This window comes from Fonsecaea nubica (assembly GCF_001646965.1).
Source record: "Fonsecaea nubica strain CBS 269.64 chromosome Unknown Scaff167, whole genome shotgun sequence".
NCBI lineage: Eukaryota > Fungi > Ascomycota > Eurotiomycetes > Chaetothyriales > Herpotrichiellaceae > Fonsecaea > Fonsecaea nubica.
The window spans coordinates 1-12,602 of record NW_019173840.1 but is presented as its reverse complement, the minus strand read 5'-3'; the positions used below and the strand labels follow the sequence as shown (position 1 = coordinate 12,602).

Below are 12,602 nucleotides of genomic sequence, written 5' to 3'. Positions count from 1 at the left end.
GTAAAGAGGTCTATCGCGATGGTATGGAATGGAGATAGACTCGAACAGAAGGGACATGTAAGTACATGTAAGTCGAAGAAAGAGATGGAGAGATGGAGAGAGAGAAATGTAGGAAGCAGGTAGGTAGGTAGAGTATTTCCTTGCCTATCGGACAGCAGAAGAGAAATGAGCGATAAGTTGCTAAGTCCCGTAACAGCATCCCGAGTCTCTCTGTCTCTTCATCCCTCTTCAAAAGTCCCTGTCCATCCATCCTCATCACTCGAGGAATCTTTCTCAAAAGTACTCGATACGACCGTGTTGCTTTTCAGCTCCCGCTGCGCCACAAACATATCACCATATCTTTTCGTTATAACATTACCAACCCGCCCTCTCTTCCGCCTTCCCCCTTTTTAGATCCCCTCACTCCTCATTGTTCACTGTCCTCAACCCACAATCAGGCTTTCCTGGCCAAAATACTCCCGCTGGCCGCGTCGACCAGGCCGTTGAACTGCTTCGAGTTCTGGTTCGTGGTGAGCACGACCGACTGGCCGCCGGCGTTGACGACGACCTCGACGCCCTGGAAATCGGCCGTCAGCTCGGCGGCGTGGATGAGGAACTTGCCGCTCGAGTCGAGCGGGTAGAACTCCCGGATGGGTTGTTGGTGGTTGAGCAGCGGGATCTCGGCGTTGACCCCGTGGCCGGTCTGGTTATTGGTGAGGCGGAGGCGGACCATCTTGGATCTTGTATCGCGCTGTCACTGCTGCTGCTGATGTTGTGGTCGTGGACTGGGTCTGAGTCTATCGAGAGTCGAGGGATGCTTGGGGAACAATGGCTCACGCGAGGTAGAGGGCTCAAGAAGAGACAGGGTTGGGAAGAAGTTGAGAGGGAGATAGGCTGGGTCAGTTCCCACCTTTTATAGACTTCTCTCAGGTCAACCAGGCTCAGCTGATGAGTCCAAGCACCGTGAGAAACGACGAGGGGGCTGTATACCGAGTCCCTCCAGCTGAGAGCTCGCGGTCCTTGATTCGTCCAGAATGCACAGCTCGTCAACAGGCCAAGGGGGCCCCCCTGAGAGAAAACAGCCATTCAGACACGTCGGTATGGACTTTGAGCTGCAAAGGCAAGCACCGACTGGGGCGCTGACGCCCGGACAGTGTGGTTCGATCTCCAGCTCGAAACGAGGAGGATACTTGCGCAATGTGCGCCAAGGTCTCAACAAGCATCTCGAGTTCATGCTCATGCTCATCATGCCGGGAAACGGAAGGCCTGTGCACTGCTGAAGATGCGGTGGGCTGGCTGGCTGCTTCAACAAAACATCGTCCGATCGTTCAGTCGCTCGCTTGTCCTGTCCTATCCTGTCCTGTCCTTGTCCTCGGGGCCTCTCACGCGAGGAAGTCCTGCTCTTACGCCTTAAGCAGCCAACGCCCACGCCCACGCCCACTGCCGAATCTGTAGCTGAGACTCGTTCACTCGCTCACTCACTGGAGAGACAGGCAGCCACGGGCACGCACGCCAGGGGTGTGGGCAGAAAGCCTCGTATGGAACGATGAAATGCCTGTGACACACATGCATGAGCTGAGGAGGGGGAGGGGGCTGACTTTCGTTTCGTTTCGTGATCACCTTTTTTTCTTTCTGTGTTTACTTGCCAAACTGCTCTTCAAAAGCCCACCTGACCATGACCCTTTTCGCTCGCAACAGGCCACCGGGCCACTTACAATGGTTCAACGGAATACAGTCCGCTGTCCGGCTGGCTGACTGGCTGGCTGAGGTGTACTCGGTAACCCTCAGGCCACTCGTTCTAGTCCCTTTGTCCAGCCTCACCACCTCTTCTTCAAGGGTCTCCCCGCCTTTTCAGCTCCGAGTCGCTAACCAAGGTTGACCAAGTGCAGCGTTGGTTGGCAGGGATTGCCTTAACTTCGGTTGGGATCGCAGTCAACAAGCTCCAGGAGGGACAATAAGAGACGGAAGGGCCCGGAAGATCGCGTCATACCGAAAGTGTCGGATACAGTGTGATGGGGTATGGAAGCCGAAGATAATCAGCATCAAACATCTGATGAGCTCCTGTAAATGCGGACTGAGCAAGATACTGAACATGAAAGGCTTGATAGAATCTGAGCCAGAAAGCAGTGACTTCGATAAGGCTGATAGCGAAATCTGTCTAGTTGACCAACTGACTTTGCCCCTATTTCTCCAATAGCGGCATGACTTCTGTATAAGAACTAATCCCAGCAGTGCCTACCACAAGTCCCAATCACGTGAAAATGGCTGATCTAATGCGCCAGCCTAGTGATCATGACACCTTTCAAGAAAGGGTCCAGCCATATTCCTCGTTGTAAAGCTGTTCCTCTGGATCTGGCTGAATATCCTTCATGCCATTGCGGATCACATCATCAGAGAGCTTCAATTCGCCTGAAGAAGCTGGAATGACCGACGACTCTCCCGCACGAGCCTCGCCCAAGTCTTTGACAACGTATGCATACTTCATTAGATGAGTCCCGAGAAGATTCCACACTCCAGTTGCTCCAGGAAATAGCTGTGCGAGTGATCCATTCTTGTACGAATCTTGGAGCACTGTGTGGCATCGAGACCAAACCATTTCCTCGTGTGGAGGATTGCGCTCGCTCGGGTTGTCACGATCCAGGCAGGAGACGCAGACCTGGGGCAGGATAAAGGGCGGAGTCAGCAGTCTCGCCTGAGTGGCCAGGGCGGCAGTATTGTGAGTCGATTCGGGTTCAATCCAGTGGAAGGTTGCCATCATTTCGGCGAGGTCGCGGAGACGCCACATGGGTGCAGCCACGTATACATTCTTGCCTGCGCGAGAACGGATCTAACATTCCCCAAAAACAACTTGAACTGTCTTTTGGCCTGCGTTGATATCATCTTGCAGCTTGCTCCTCATCAGGGCAGAAATTTGTCCAACTCGCTCGACCAGGTTTGCCAGGCTGATTGGGGCGTGGTTGAAGTTTATCATGGGGTATTCGGCCCCTGGAGGTGTGTCTGGCAATGGATTGATTCGCACAATGATGGTCGAACACTGGTCCCATTGAAGGTCAGGAATAGAGTCGGGGTTTGGTGCCTTGTCGGTGACATAGAGCACCCAAGAACTGCCCTCTTTGACCAGGACAGGCTCCGAACCCATCGTCTCGGGGGGTAATTCCAGAGTCGAAGGAGTCGAAGGCTGGGTGGAGGATTGTGAGTGGGAAGAGGCATGAGAAGATGCCATTGTGAACAACAGTAATGCTGGAGCAGAATACTGGAAATATTACAGACAAGAAGGAAATGGATAATGTTCGAGCTAAGATGTGCTGTAGTCTAAGATGTGGTGAATGAAGTTGGCTAGCAGACGAGAGTGATGGGAGGACCAAGATATATGGCCACATCCTACCTGAGAGGTACTTGCAGAAAGAGCCATCACGCAGTGATGCAGGTGCAGTTGAATGGAGGCAAGGACCACTGAATGTCAGCGAAGTAAACAGGAAAGGAATCAGAGCCGGGGACAATTGCGGGAAAGCACTTGGTGCTTAAGTGCCACCAGCCACCAAGGCTCTGGATCTGCAAGGCTTTGTTTTACTAGGCGGTCACGGCGGTCAACCTAGGGGCCACTTCGGGGGACCTGCCTTGTCAGCAATGGGCCTTAACTAGCCTCTTCCCCGCCAAATCAAAAAGAGCCCCTCAGGCACCAGTGCCCCCCCATTGGCTGAGCCTCCGACCGCCGCAAGCGCAGTGAATAGCAGAGAAGATTCAAGAAGTTTTTTGTGCGACTCAAGAGCCTGCGGCTCTCACCGTGCATTCCTACTCCTTGCTCGACTTCTCCCCTAGTGACACTCATCGGTTTCTCGGATCTAGTAACACCTCATCGGCTTAAATCGTTCTCATTCTCGCTCCTCACAACATGGCGCAAGCAAAAAGTGGTGAGCCTTACCACCTTCTCATGCGTATAGCCATAGTCTGACCGAGCTTCTCATTGTGTAGGACGACCTCGGGTCTACTTCGACATCACGATTGGCGGAAGGAAACAAGGTCGGATAGTGTTTGAGCTTGTAAGTGTCGCAAATCCCGGCGTGAGAAGCGTGTGGACTGACCGCCAATGACAGTATAATGATGGTATGAGTTACTGTCCTCCCCCCTAGATCGCTCTCTTCCGCTAAGATCTCGTCCAGTGGTACCGAAAACGGCAGAGAATTTCCGGGCTCTGTGTACCGGTGAAAAAGGCATGGGACAACAAGGCAAACCGCTACACTACAAAGGTACAATACACTCAACCTTGTTGGACGGGCTCAAGGCTGAGTGTACGGACTAGGGTCAATCTTTCACAGAGTCATCAAGGCGTTCATGATCCAGGGCGGTGACTTTACAAGGTTCAACGGAACTGGAGGCGAGTCGATTTACGGCGAAAAATTCGAGGATGAGAATTTCGACCTGAAGCATGACCGCCCTTTCCTCCTGTCTATGGCCAACTCAGGTCCCGGTAAGACCATCAACACATGAATACGCTTCCTCGAGTCTCCAGCTAACTCGTTCAGGTACCAACGGTTCGCAGTTCTTCATCACCACTGTGCCCACGCCTCACCTAGACGGCAAGCACGTTGTGTTCGGAGAGGTTATCAACGGCAAGAACATCGTACGAACCATTGAAAATCTTCCCTTGCAGTCAGATAAGCCTGTTGGTGGTGATGTGGTGGTGGAGGATTGTGGTCAGCTCGAAGGTGAGGCCTATGATACAGCAACTCAGAAAGTGGCGGATCCCACCGGCGACCCATACGAGGACTATCCAGACGACCAGGGCGAAGGCTTGAAGGGAGAGGAATACTACAAAATCGCATTGGATCTCAAAGAATTCGGGAACAAGGCATTCAAAGCTGGAGACATCGGGACAGGGATTGAGAAGTATCAGAAGGCCCTCAGATACCTCAACGAGTATCCGGCAGCCAACGACAACGACCCCAAGGATCTCCAGAGCAACATGGATGCCCTGAGGTTCACTCTGCACAGCAACTCTGCCCTTCTCGCCAACAAGGCCAAGCGCTACGAGGAAGCTCAGAAGTGGGCCGGATTTGCCATTGATTCCATTCCCAAAGACGCCAAGGACACGGACAAGGCCAAAGTGTACTTCCGACGTGCACAGGCGCGGGTGGCGCTGAAGGACTTGGAGGAAGCACTCAAGGATTACGAGCAGGCGGCGAAGCTGGCGCCCGAGGACGCGGCGATCAAGACTGAGCTGGCCAGGGCGAAGAAGACTCTTGCTGACAGCATCAAGAAGGAGAAAGAGAGCTACAAGAAGTTCTTTACCAGCTGAAGCGTCGCCATAGATACCCAGGGTGTGTGTGGGTGTGGCTTGGTACTGGATCGTTTCGCGATTGAAAAAGGACAAAGCATGGTTCGGGACGTGCGCGGACACTGCAGAGTTTTTGAGGCATCATAATTTTTTGAAGCATCATCATCGTCGGCAGGCGTGGCTCTCTCCTGGTGCTTGGATAGGGTGGTAGGGTAGACCTTGCAATGTTTACTCCCTTTTCGAGTGGGTGGTGGGGCGTGGGGAGAAAAGGCAATGCATGAGCATGAGCTTGAACAATGAGCATGAGGGCTGAAGGCGCAGACGGTAACTGAGTTATCTCTCGAAAAACAGCTACAGCTACAGTGAAAGTCCACGGTAGACTCAGATCAAGACCCAGAACCCGACCTTAGACCAATTGATAACGTACCAGAAGGCCGGACTAGACCAGATTAGACCAGCAGACACGAGACGAGACATCAGATCACCAGAATAATAGAATAAACAGACAGCTAGAATGAGAGCAGCCATGGCGCGATAGATGACCAGAGAGTAGCAATGACATGAAATGACATGGATACATGACATGATTGATATCCAACAGATAGACGCCTCTGATGTGCCCTCTTCGCTTTCTCCCGTGAATTCCTTGTCCATATAATCCAACGGATGCCCACCCAGACTGGAGCACCTTGATATAACGCTCATGGATCTCTTGCCGTGACCTTTGAATGTGCTCGGACTCTCACGGCTGACTTCTCCCCTGGGCATTGCCCTGCGCGAGGTTCCCCGTACTCCGCCCAACCTTCATTTCCTCCCGCCACGTCGTCCGCTCCTCCTGGGCCACCCCGGGCCCTTTGTACACACTCCCATACCAACCGCTGGCCCAGCTCTTGCCCTGTTTCGCGTTGTCGCTCTCCTCTGTGCCGCGCTTGCTCTTCGCCGAGGCCGTGTACCTTCGGCGATACCACTTGCCGTAGGTCAGTAGATAGTAGAGCCTGAAGCTGAGAAAGGCGAATTTGTCGTGCTCCAGATCTTCTGGGTACTCGGCACCCAGGTCGACTGCGGCGGCGATCCCCGCCATAATGGCGACTTCGTGCGCGTTGACCAACGTCCAGCTCGCGGCGTAGCGCACCCTCCTTTGGCCCTGGAGAAACATCATCCACGGCACCACGAGCAGGTAATGCGTGTACGAGTGGCACAGTTGATGCCACCAGTCCTTTCTGAGGACCTTGCTCTCGTCAATCTCGTTGTCGCTCCACAGATGCCCATCTCGGTCTTTGTTGAGGAAGATCGTCTGGAACACGTGGTCCTCAAAAGGCACCTTGTCCGGGAACTGCGACTGGTAATTGGTGGTGTCGAAGCACATCTCCAGCTTGGATCTGTCCTGGTCATACATCTTGATGTAGTACATTGGGCGGAAATTATCGGCTCCAAAATCACAGCGGGATGACTGATCTTTACCACCTAGGGATCTTACGGCATGAGATTCCGAGTAAAAGTTTTGGTAGTGCTTCTTCATATAAGAGGAGTCGGTATGCGTGATAGTGATGTCGTCGGAAAATTTGGCAGAGCCGAGGACTTTGCGTTCTCGCCAGGAGGAAGTGGACGAAAGAAGGCGCTTGGCGGTGTCAGCGAGGCAGCATAGGACTATTTCATCGTAGTGCTCTTCGAACGTGGGCGCGTCTCGGTCACCGCCAATGGGGTTGTGGTGGTCGGGAGTTGGTGTACGCTGTTTGAGAGAAACGACAACGCCGTTAGATCTCGAGCGGTGGAGGATTGCTGCAAGTTCAGTCGAGAGGCGGACCGTCACACCGCGGGAGACAAGGTCTTTGCGCCATGTCTCATAAAAGTCGCTGAAGTTGGGAAAGACGACCATCGGAGGATGATTGGTCGCTATGCTGGTAGGGTCGTAAGGAAACCACATGCCATAGGTGGGACTGGTGCACAATCGCTCAAGCATGATTGAGGGCACATTGGGAGCTTCGTTGCCCGTTCCCAGAAACAACGCCACCATAGGCAAGGCGACGGTGTTGGTGAACTCCTCGGAAAAGAACCACAGCTTGAAGAAGACCTTCATGGGGATCAGTGCGAAGAAGATCTCGAACCAGCGCATGAATTTTAGGGCAAAATTGAGGCGTTTAATCTCCTTCTGATGCCGAGCTAACAGGTCTGTTGGGAAGACGTTAGTCCAGAAGGTGTCGTCCTTGCCGAAGGAGACTTGAAGGTTAACCGGGTCAGCGTGATATCCCTGGCGAGCGAACATGGTCAAGGTGTGGTGGAAGATATAGCTGCCGCCTTGAACACCTTGATTGAACCAGCTGGCCCCATGACGATCCTTGTCGAGAGGACAGGAGAAGGCTTGACCTCCGCAGTAGTCGACGGCGTCGATGAGAGTGATGTCGTATTTGTCGGGGTGCTGGGAGAGATGGTACGCCGTGGACATTCTGGAGAACACCACAATTAGTGACTGGCCGTGGGAAAGGCAGGAGGTCTAAGACGTTACCCAGCAGCGCCCGCGCCGACAATGAGAACCCTCTTGCGACCAGCCTGATGCTGGGAATCGGATGGTTTCTGGGCCATCGTGGAGGCGTTAACGAGGCTATCTCGCTCGACGTCGTGGTGGAAGGGAGTGTTGTCCATCAAAGGGGTTTGGACAGAGAGAAGAGGGCCATTGGGGTTAGGGAGAGTGTAGCTGCATGGTCATAAAGAGGTTGTGAATGGTGGTGGTGGTGGTGGACAGCGAATGGAGGATGATCCGTAGACTTTGGAATGGCGACGTCATGACTTTCAGGAACCAACATCCCAGCACCCCAGCACCTCAGCTTCATCCCTCACCGCGTGGGTGACTTGCCATCTGTCGTCAAATCTCCTACCTCTCGGTTCACGGCTCCTGTTCCCCCCAAGCCGCGTCTCAGATCTCCCCACCTTCGCGAATCGGTCTCTTCCAACTCGCCTCTCTGCGATTGGGGTCATTGGACACCGATGGCCAACTTGCCAATGCCTCATTGCCTCTCCTGCACTGCAGTCTCATGGACTCTCAATCTTGCCAGCCCCGAAATCCTCTCTCGAAGCATTATAGATTTCAAGCTCATTCGTATTGGAGGCTTTTGGGCGCGGACCTTGTTTTCTAAGGCTGTGGAAACATCATACCAAGTTGAAGCGCGTTGTAGGCAATTGCAAGCTCCATTTTTCAGACCAGAAACTATGCCGAGCGTCCGCAGCTAGCTGAGCCTGAGCTCCCTCCCGCGCAAGTGGTAGAGCCACCCTAAGCGGCTTAGAGGATCGTCAGCCCGCGCTCATGTGCGTTCAAAACCAGCACTCTTATCTACCTCGTACACAGTCACAAATTCACCATCATCAAGGTAGCCTTGCGCGTGCATACAGTACTATCAATTGGAGACGGTATTTTCTTTTGTCACCGAATACTTGCCAAGCGAGCCGTCCTGGTGCCTCCGCCCTTTGACGAGCCTCCAAGACCGCGTCTCCTCATTTGTCCAACATCTCAAATAGACACCGATTGTACCTTGCCCCTAGATACTCGCCCCTCTCTTATACATTACACCCGCAAATCTAGAAAATGGCACTGAGTGCCTTCCTCCACCACGGCCAAGTCGCGACCTTGGCCCTATACGCGTTGATAGTCTCCCAATCGTGCTCGCGACGGCCGGTATCCAGATCGATCTGATCCACACGAAGGAACCCTTGACGTTTCCAGAGGTAGCCACAGACCCAGAAGAAAAGCACCACTGGCAGAGCCAGGTAGGCCTTGAAGAAGTCTTCGGCGCTGGCCAGATCGGTAGTGAAAGGAGGAGCGATGGCAACGAAGAACTGCGCTGCCAGCGCGATGAAGATGAGGAATATACCCAGCCATGAACCCCACACACCACCAATCGCCTTGAAGGGAATCTCATCCAGCGAACGTCCAGCGTGCTTCCACGCTGCTCGGAAACGGATGTGTGCCTAATCCCCAAAGTGTCAGAAAAGGAAGAGTACTGCAGAGAATATGAGACGACTGGTGTCCGTGAGACTTACCACGCAGATAGAACCCCAAGTGAAGAGAGCAGCAAGCCCAGACAGCGCAAGCAACCAGTCAAAGACAATGCTGCCGGATGACGCCAGCACGATGTAAGCCAACCCGCCAAACGCCAAGTTGAGTCCCACCGAGAACAGTGGCCGGCCCGATCGATCGATGTAGGCGAAGATCTTTGGCGCATAGCCCTGTTGAGCGAGGGCAGTCAAGGTGCGCGAACCGCCATAGACGCTGGAAACACCGATCGACACGACCGAGACGAGAATGACGACGTTCATGAAACTGTCATAGCCGATGAGACCGGCATCGAGCGGACCAAGCACGAAAGGCGATGTGCCGTCGGCGTAGGGGTTTGACGCATTGAGGAGACGGTCGTCGGTAGAGCTGACGAGGAGTCCGACAAAGGTGAGTCCGAGAATGTAGAACCTGTCAACAACGTTAGCTGGGTAAGAACCTGAGGGGATGGTCTCTCGTCTCACAAAGTAATACGCCAGAAGACCTGCTTGATGGCGCTCGGAAGGGATTTGCCAGGGTTCCTGGACTCGGCGGCAGCAAGACCCACGAGTTCGGTGCCAGCAAATGCAAAGGCCGCCGTGACAAAGACGGAGCAAAAGCCACGGAAACCATTTTGGAATGCACCCGGGTCATACCACAGCCGGGCACCCCAGTACTCGTGATATATACCGTTTGAAGGGCCGCCACCACAGATGAGGACGAGAGCAACAACCATAAAGATGACAGTCGCCAGGAGTTTGAAGAGAGACGCCCAGAATTCCTCCTCAGCGTAGCCCAGGGTTCCGAAGATGTTGACAAAGATGATGAAGACCCAGAATATGGTAATCCAGACTGCTACACTAATGTCTTTGTTCCAATACTGGACGGTGAAGGAGCAGACGGTCAATTCGAGCGGGAGGACGATAACCCATTGAAAGACCTGCTCTGTGTCAGCGGACCAGTATCGCCCATGGTCGGGATGAACAACGTACGTAATTCCAGCCCATTGCGAAGCCCCATGAAGGGTCAATCTTTCTCACTGTCAGCAATGTGGATTTGATTGGATTGTGGACAGGCCTGGGAACGTGGACATACAAAGCGAACCGAGTATGTGTAGAAGCCTCCGCTGATAGGATACATGACGGCCAACTCTCCCAGGGCATAGACGACATTGAAGATCATGACTCCGGTGATGAGGAAACAGATGAGGACCGAAGCTGGACCGCCTCGAGTCAAGGCTCCTCCAGAGCCCACGAAGAAACCGGCACCAATTGAGCCTCCGATGGCGATCATGTTCAGGTGACGCGACTTCATGGAGCGGTCAAGCTCCTCGACACCCTCACCCCGTTCACCTGCAGCAGATTGTCAATGCCATGTTCGCACTCAACATATACAAGAGAGACAGAGGCTTCTTACGTCTCCGAAAACTGTCGATGTTGAGGCCATTGCGGGTGAAGAAGTCCTTTTCCCGGAGGCTCTCAGCGTCAAAGGCATCTCCTGAGGCTTGTCTGGAGAAGGAAGCGCCTTTCTCCGAGTCCGTGGGCGACTCCTGCGCCACGGAGTATTCTTTGGGCGCGTCTGAGCTCATTCTTACCCCAGGGGGCAGTCGGCGAGATGGGAACGACACGAAGAGAGCTTGAGGGGGAAGATAAAACGCGATGGGGAAGCTGATCCACTGCTATCGAAGTTCGGGGAATGTACTCGAGAGAGCTCAGTTGAACAAAGCTCTGAAGAGCGCAAGCAATCGAGCAAGAGGAGGAAGCAAGAGCAAGAAGGACCAGGGACCTGTTCGCGCTTTTTTATTCCCACCGCCCCATCTCCCCCGTCCGTGAGTTTTGACGGAGAACGGAGGGGGGGTATCATCGGTTGTCAAAGGATGCAGTATCTCGCTATCTCTTGGTTTTGCCATCCCTCCATCCTGTCTCGTGTGTTCGAGGCCGTCTCACAAATCACACAGGTGGGATTGTATTCAATCTGCATGGCGGCTTGGCCCGATCAACAAGGGTCACGTCACTACTACTGATAGAGGAAGTCAATCGAAGACTTGCCAGGAAGCCAAGAGGTTACGACCAAGAGATACTACGCCTCGGCGCGGAGGCGATACCACAGATCACGGAGGAGGCACCGCTTTGGAGCAGCGGGAGCGGAGAATCGATAGGAGAAAGATCGACCAAGACATGACAAGTTTCCTTGGCTCCCCCTCCAACGGCGAATCCGCAACGTGCGCCGAGGTCTTGGTTGTTCTGGGCGGAAGCATCAGCCAAGCACGGGCGGTGGAATGGATCCCACTTGTGAAGCCCGAGAGGAGAAGGGAGAGCCGGGCCAATGGACGGTGGCTGAAGGCTGATGGCTCGATTTGACGGTCGGCAGCGATGGTCTCGTTTGGTGTTTGGTGTTTTGTCGCCTGTCGCCTGACAAGTGGCTGGTGGCTGGCCATCACCAACCATCAACCATGGCTGTTGTCTGTTGTCATTGAAGGTGTCAATCAGTGAAACTCTATTATCAACACAATTCACCTCGCGGGCTTCGACCAAAAAGCATATGACGCTGTCCCTTTCCACCTCGGAACTTGGATCTGGAGATTTGCTCGTCAAATGCTGGGGATCCTTCTGGTTCTGTTGTCCGTTGGTCTTTTTTTTTCCTTATCATGCCGAGCAAGCCAAAGGGGAAGCTTTTATCTAGCTTTTGGGTTCAACCTGCTTTGTTGGATTGGCGACAAGTCTTGTCTCGTGAGGAGTTTCTTGGACGACATGCATATCATCATTCCACGCTTACAGAGAAGACACGAACGAAATCGACCGATGACTTGGTGTGGTTGGCTGCCTTAGTGCTACGTCGGGGTTCTACGAGGTACTTGTACTTGTCGTGCACACGAGCATGAGTATGAGCATGGCATGACATGATATGACAATAATGAGCATGACCACTCATCCCGCAGGTATGTATGTATGTACAAGTATGGACATGGCCAAGGTATGTATGTGTGTATTGTATCTCATTCCTTCCTAGTCTTATTGGTGCACCTCGTACATACAAGGGCTCTCTACTCTTGACTTGATTACCACTTTTGCTCCTCTGCCTTTGTGCATGTCTATCCGCATCTCCAGCCTCGCGATAAATCTACTCCATCCTACACCACCCACTCGCCCACTCACCCACTCACCCACCACCAACCTACATAAACATACACATACACATTACTCGTTAGTACCCGTTAGTAGTAGTAGTAGTAGTAGTAGTAGTAGTAGTAGTAGTAGTATAGTAGTAGTAGTAGTAGTAGTAGTAGTAGTAGTAGTAGTAGTAGTGTAGTAGTAGATACGTAGT

The 12,602-nt window shown here is 53.2% G+C and overlaps 5 protein-coding genes across 5 annotated transcripts; 1 reads left to right on the top strand and 4 right to left on the bottom strand.

The window, feature by feature from the left end:
* Window positions 1-2,281: 2,281 nt before the first annotated feature.
* Window positions 2,282-2,764, bottom strand: AYO20_11576 (hypothetical protein; the record flags this gene model as incomplete). The annotated part of the gene is made up of 1 exon (XM_022649822.1): window positions 2,282-2,764. The coding sequence occupies one exon, from the start codon at window positions 2,762-2,764 to the stop codon at window positions 2,282-2,284; it is 483 nt and encodes a 160-aa protein (XP_022494205.1).
* Window positions 2,765-2,806: 42 nt separating this feature from the next.
* Window positions 2,807-3,202, bottom strand: AYO20_11575 (hypothetical protein; the record flags this gene model as incomplete). Its single annotated transcript, XM_022649821.1, has 1 exon — window positions 2,807-3,202. One exon carries the CDS (start codon window positions 3,200-3,202, stop codon window positions 2,807-2,809), a length of 396 nt encoding a protein of 131 aa, XP_022494204.1.
* A 669-nt stretch (window positions 3,203-3,871) lies between these two features.
* On the top strand, window positions 3,872-5,275 carry AYO20_11574 (hypothetical protein; the record flags this gene model as incomplete). Its single annotated transcript, XM_022649820.1, has 6 exons — window positions 3,872-3,890; window positions 3,952-4,019; window positions 4,074-4,083; window positions 4,140-4,226; window positions 4,280-4,447; window positions 4,503-5,275. The coding sequence occupies 6 exons, from the start codon at window positions 3,872-3,874 to the stop codon at window positions 5,273-5,275; spliced, it is 1,125 nt and encodes a 374-aa protein (XP_022494203.1).
* Window positions 5,276-5,996: 721 nt separating this feature from the next.
* Window positions 5,997-7,834, bottom strand: AYO20_11573 (hypothetical protein; the record flags this gene model as incomplete). The annotated part of the gene is made up of 2 exons (XM_022649819.1): window positions 5,997-7,698; window positions 7,758-7,834. 2 exons carry the CDS (start codon window positions 7,832-7,834, stop codon window positions 5,997-5,999), a joined length of 1,779 nt encoding a protein of 592 aa, XP_022494202.1.
* Window positions 7,835-8,824: 990 nt separating this feature from the next.
* AYO20_11572 (hypothetical protein) lies at window positions 8,825-10,866 on the bottom strand (the record flags this gene model as incomplete). The annotated part of the gene is made up of 6 exons (XM_022649818.1): window positions 8,825-9,214; window positions 9,287-9,710; window positions 9,764-10,218; window positions 10,271-10,309; window positions 10,374-10,630; window positions 10,695-10,866. The coding sequence occupies 6 exons, from the start codon at window positions 10,864-10,866 to the stop codon at window positions 8,825-8,827; spliced, it is 1,737 nt and encodes a 578-aa protein (XP_022494201.1).
* Between the last annotated feature and the right edge of the window lie 1,736 nt (window positions 10,867-12,602).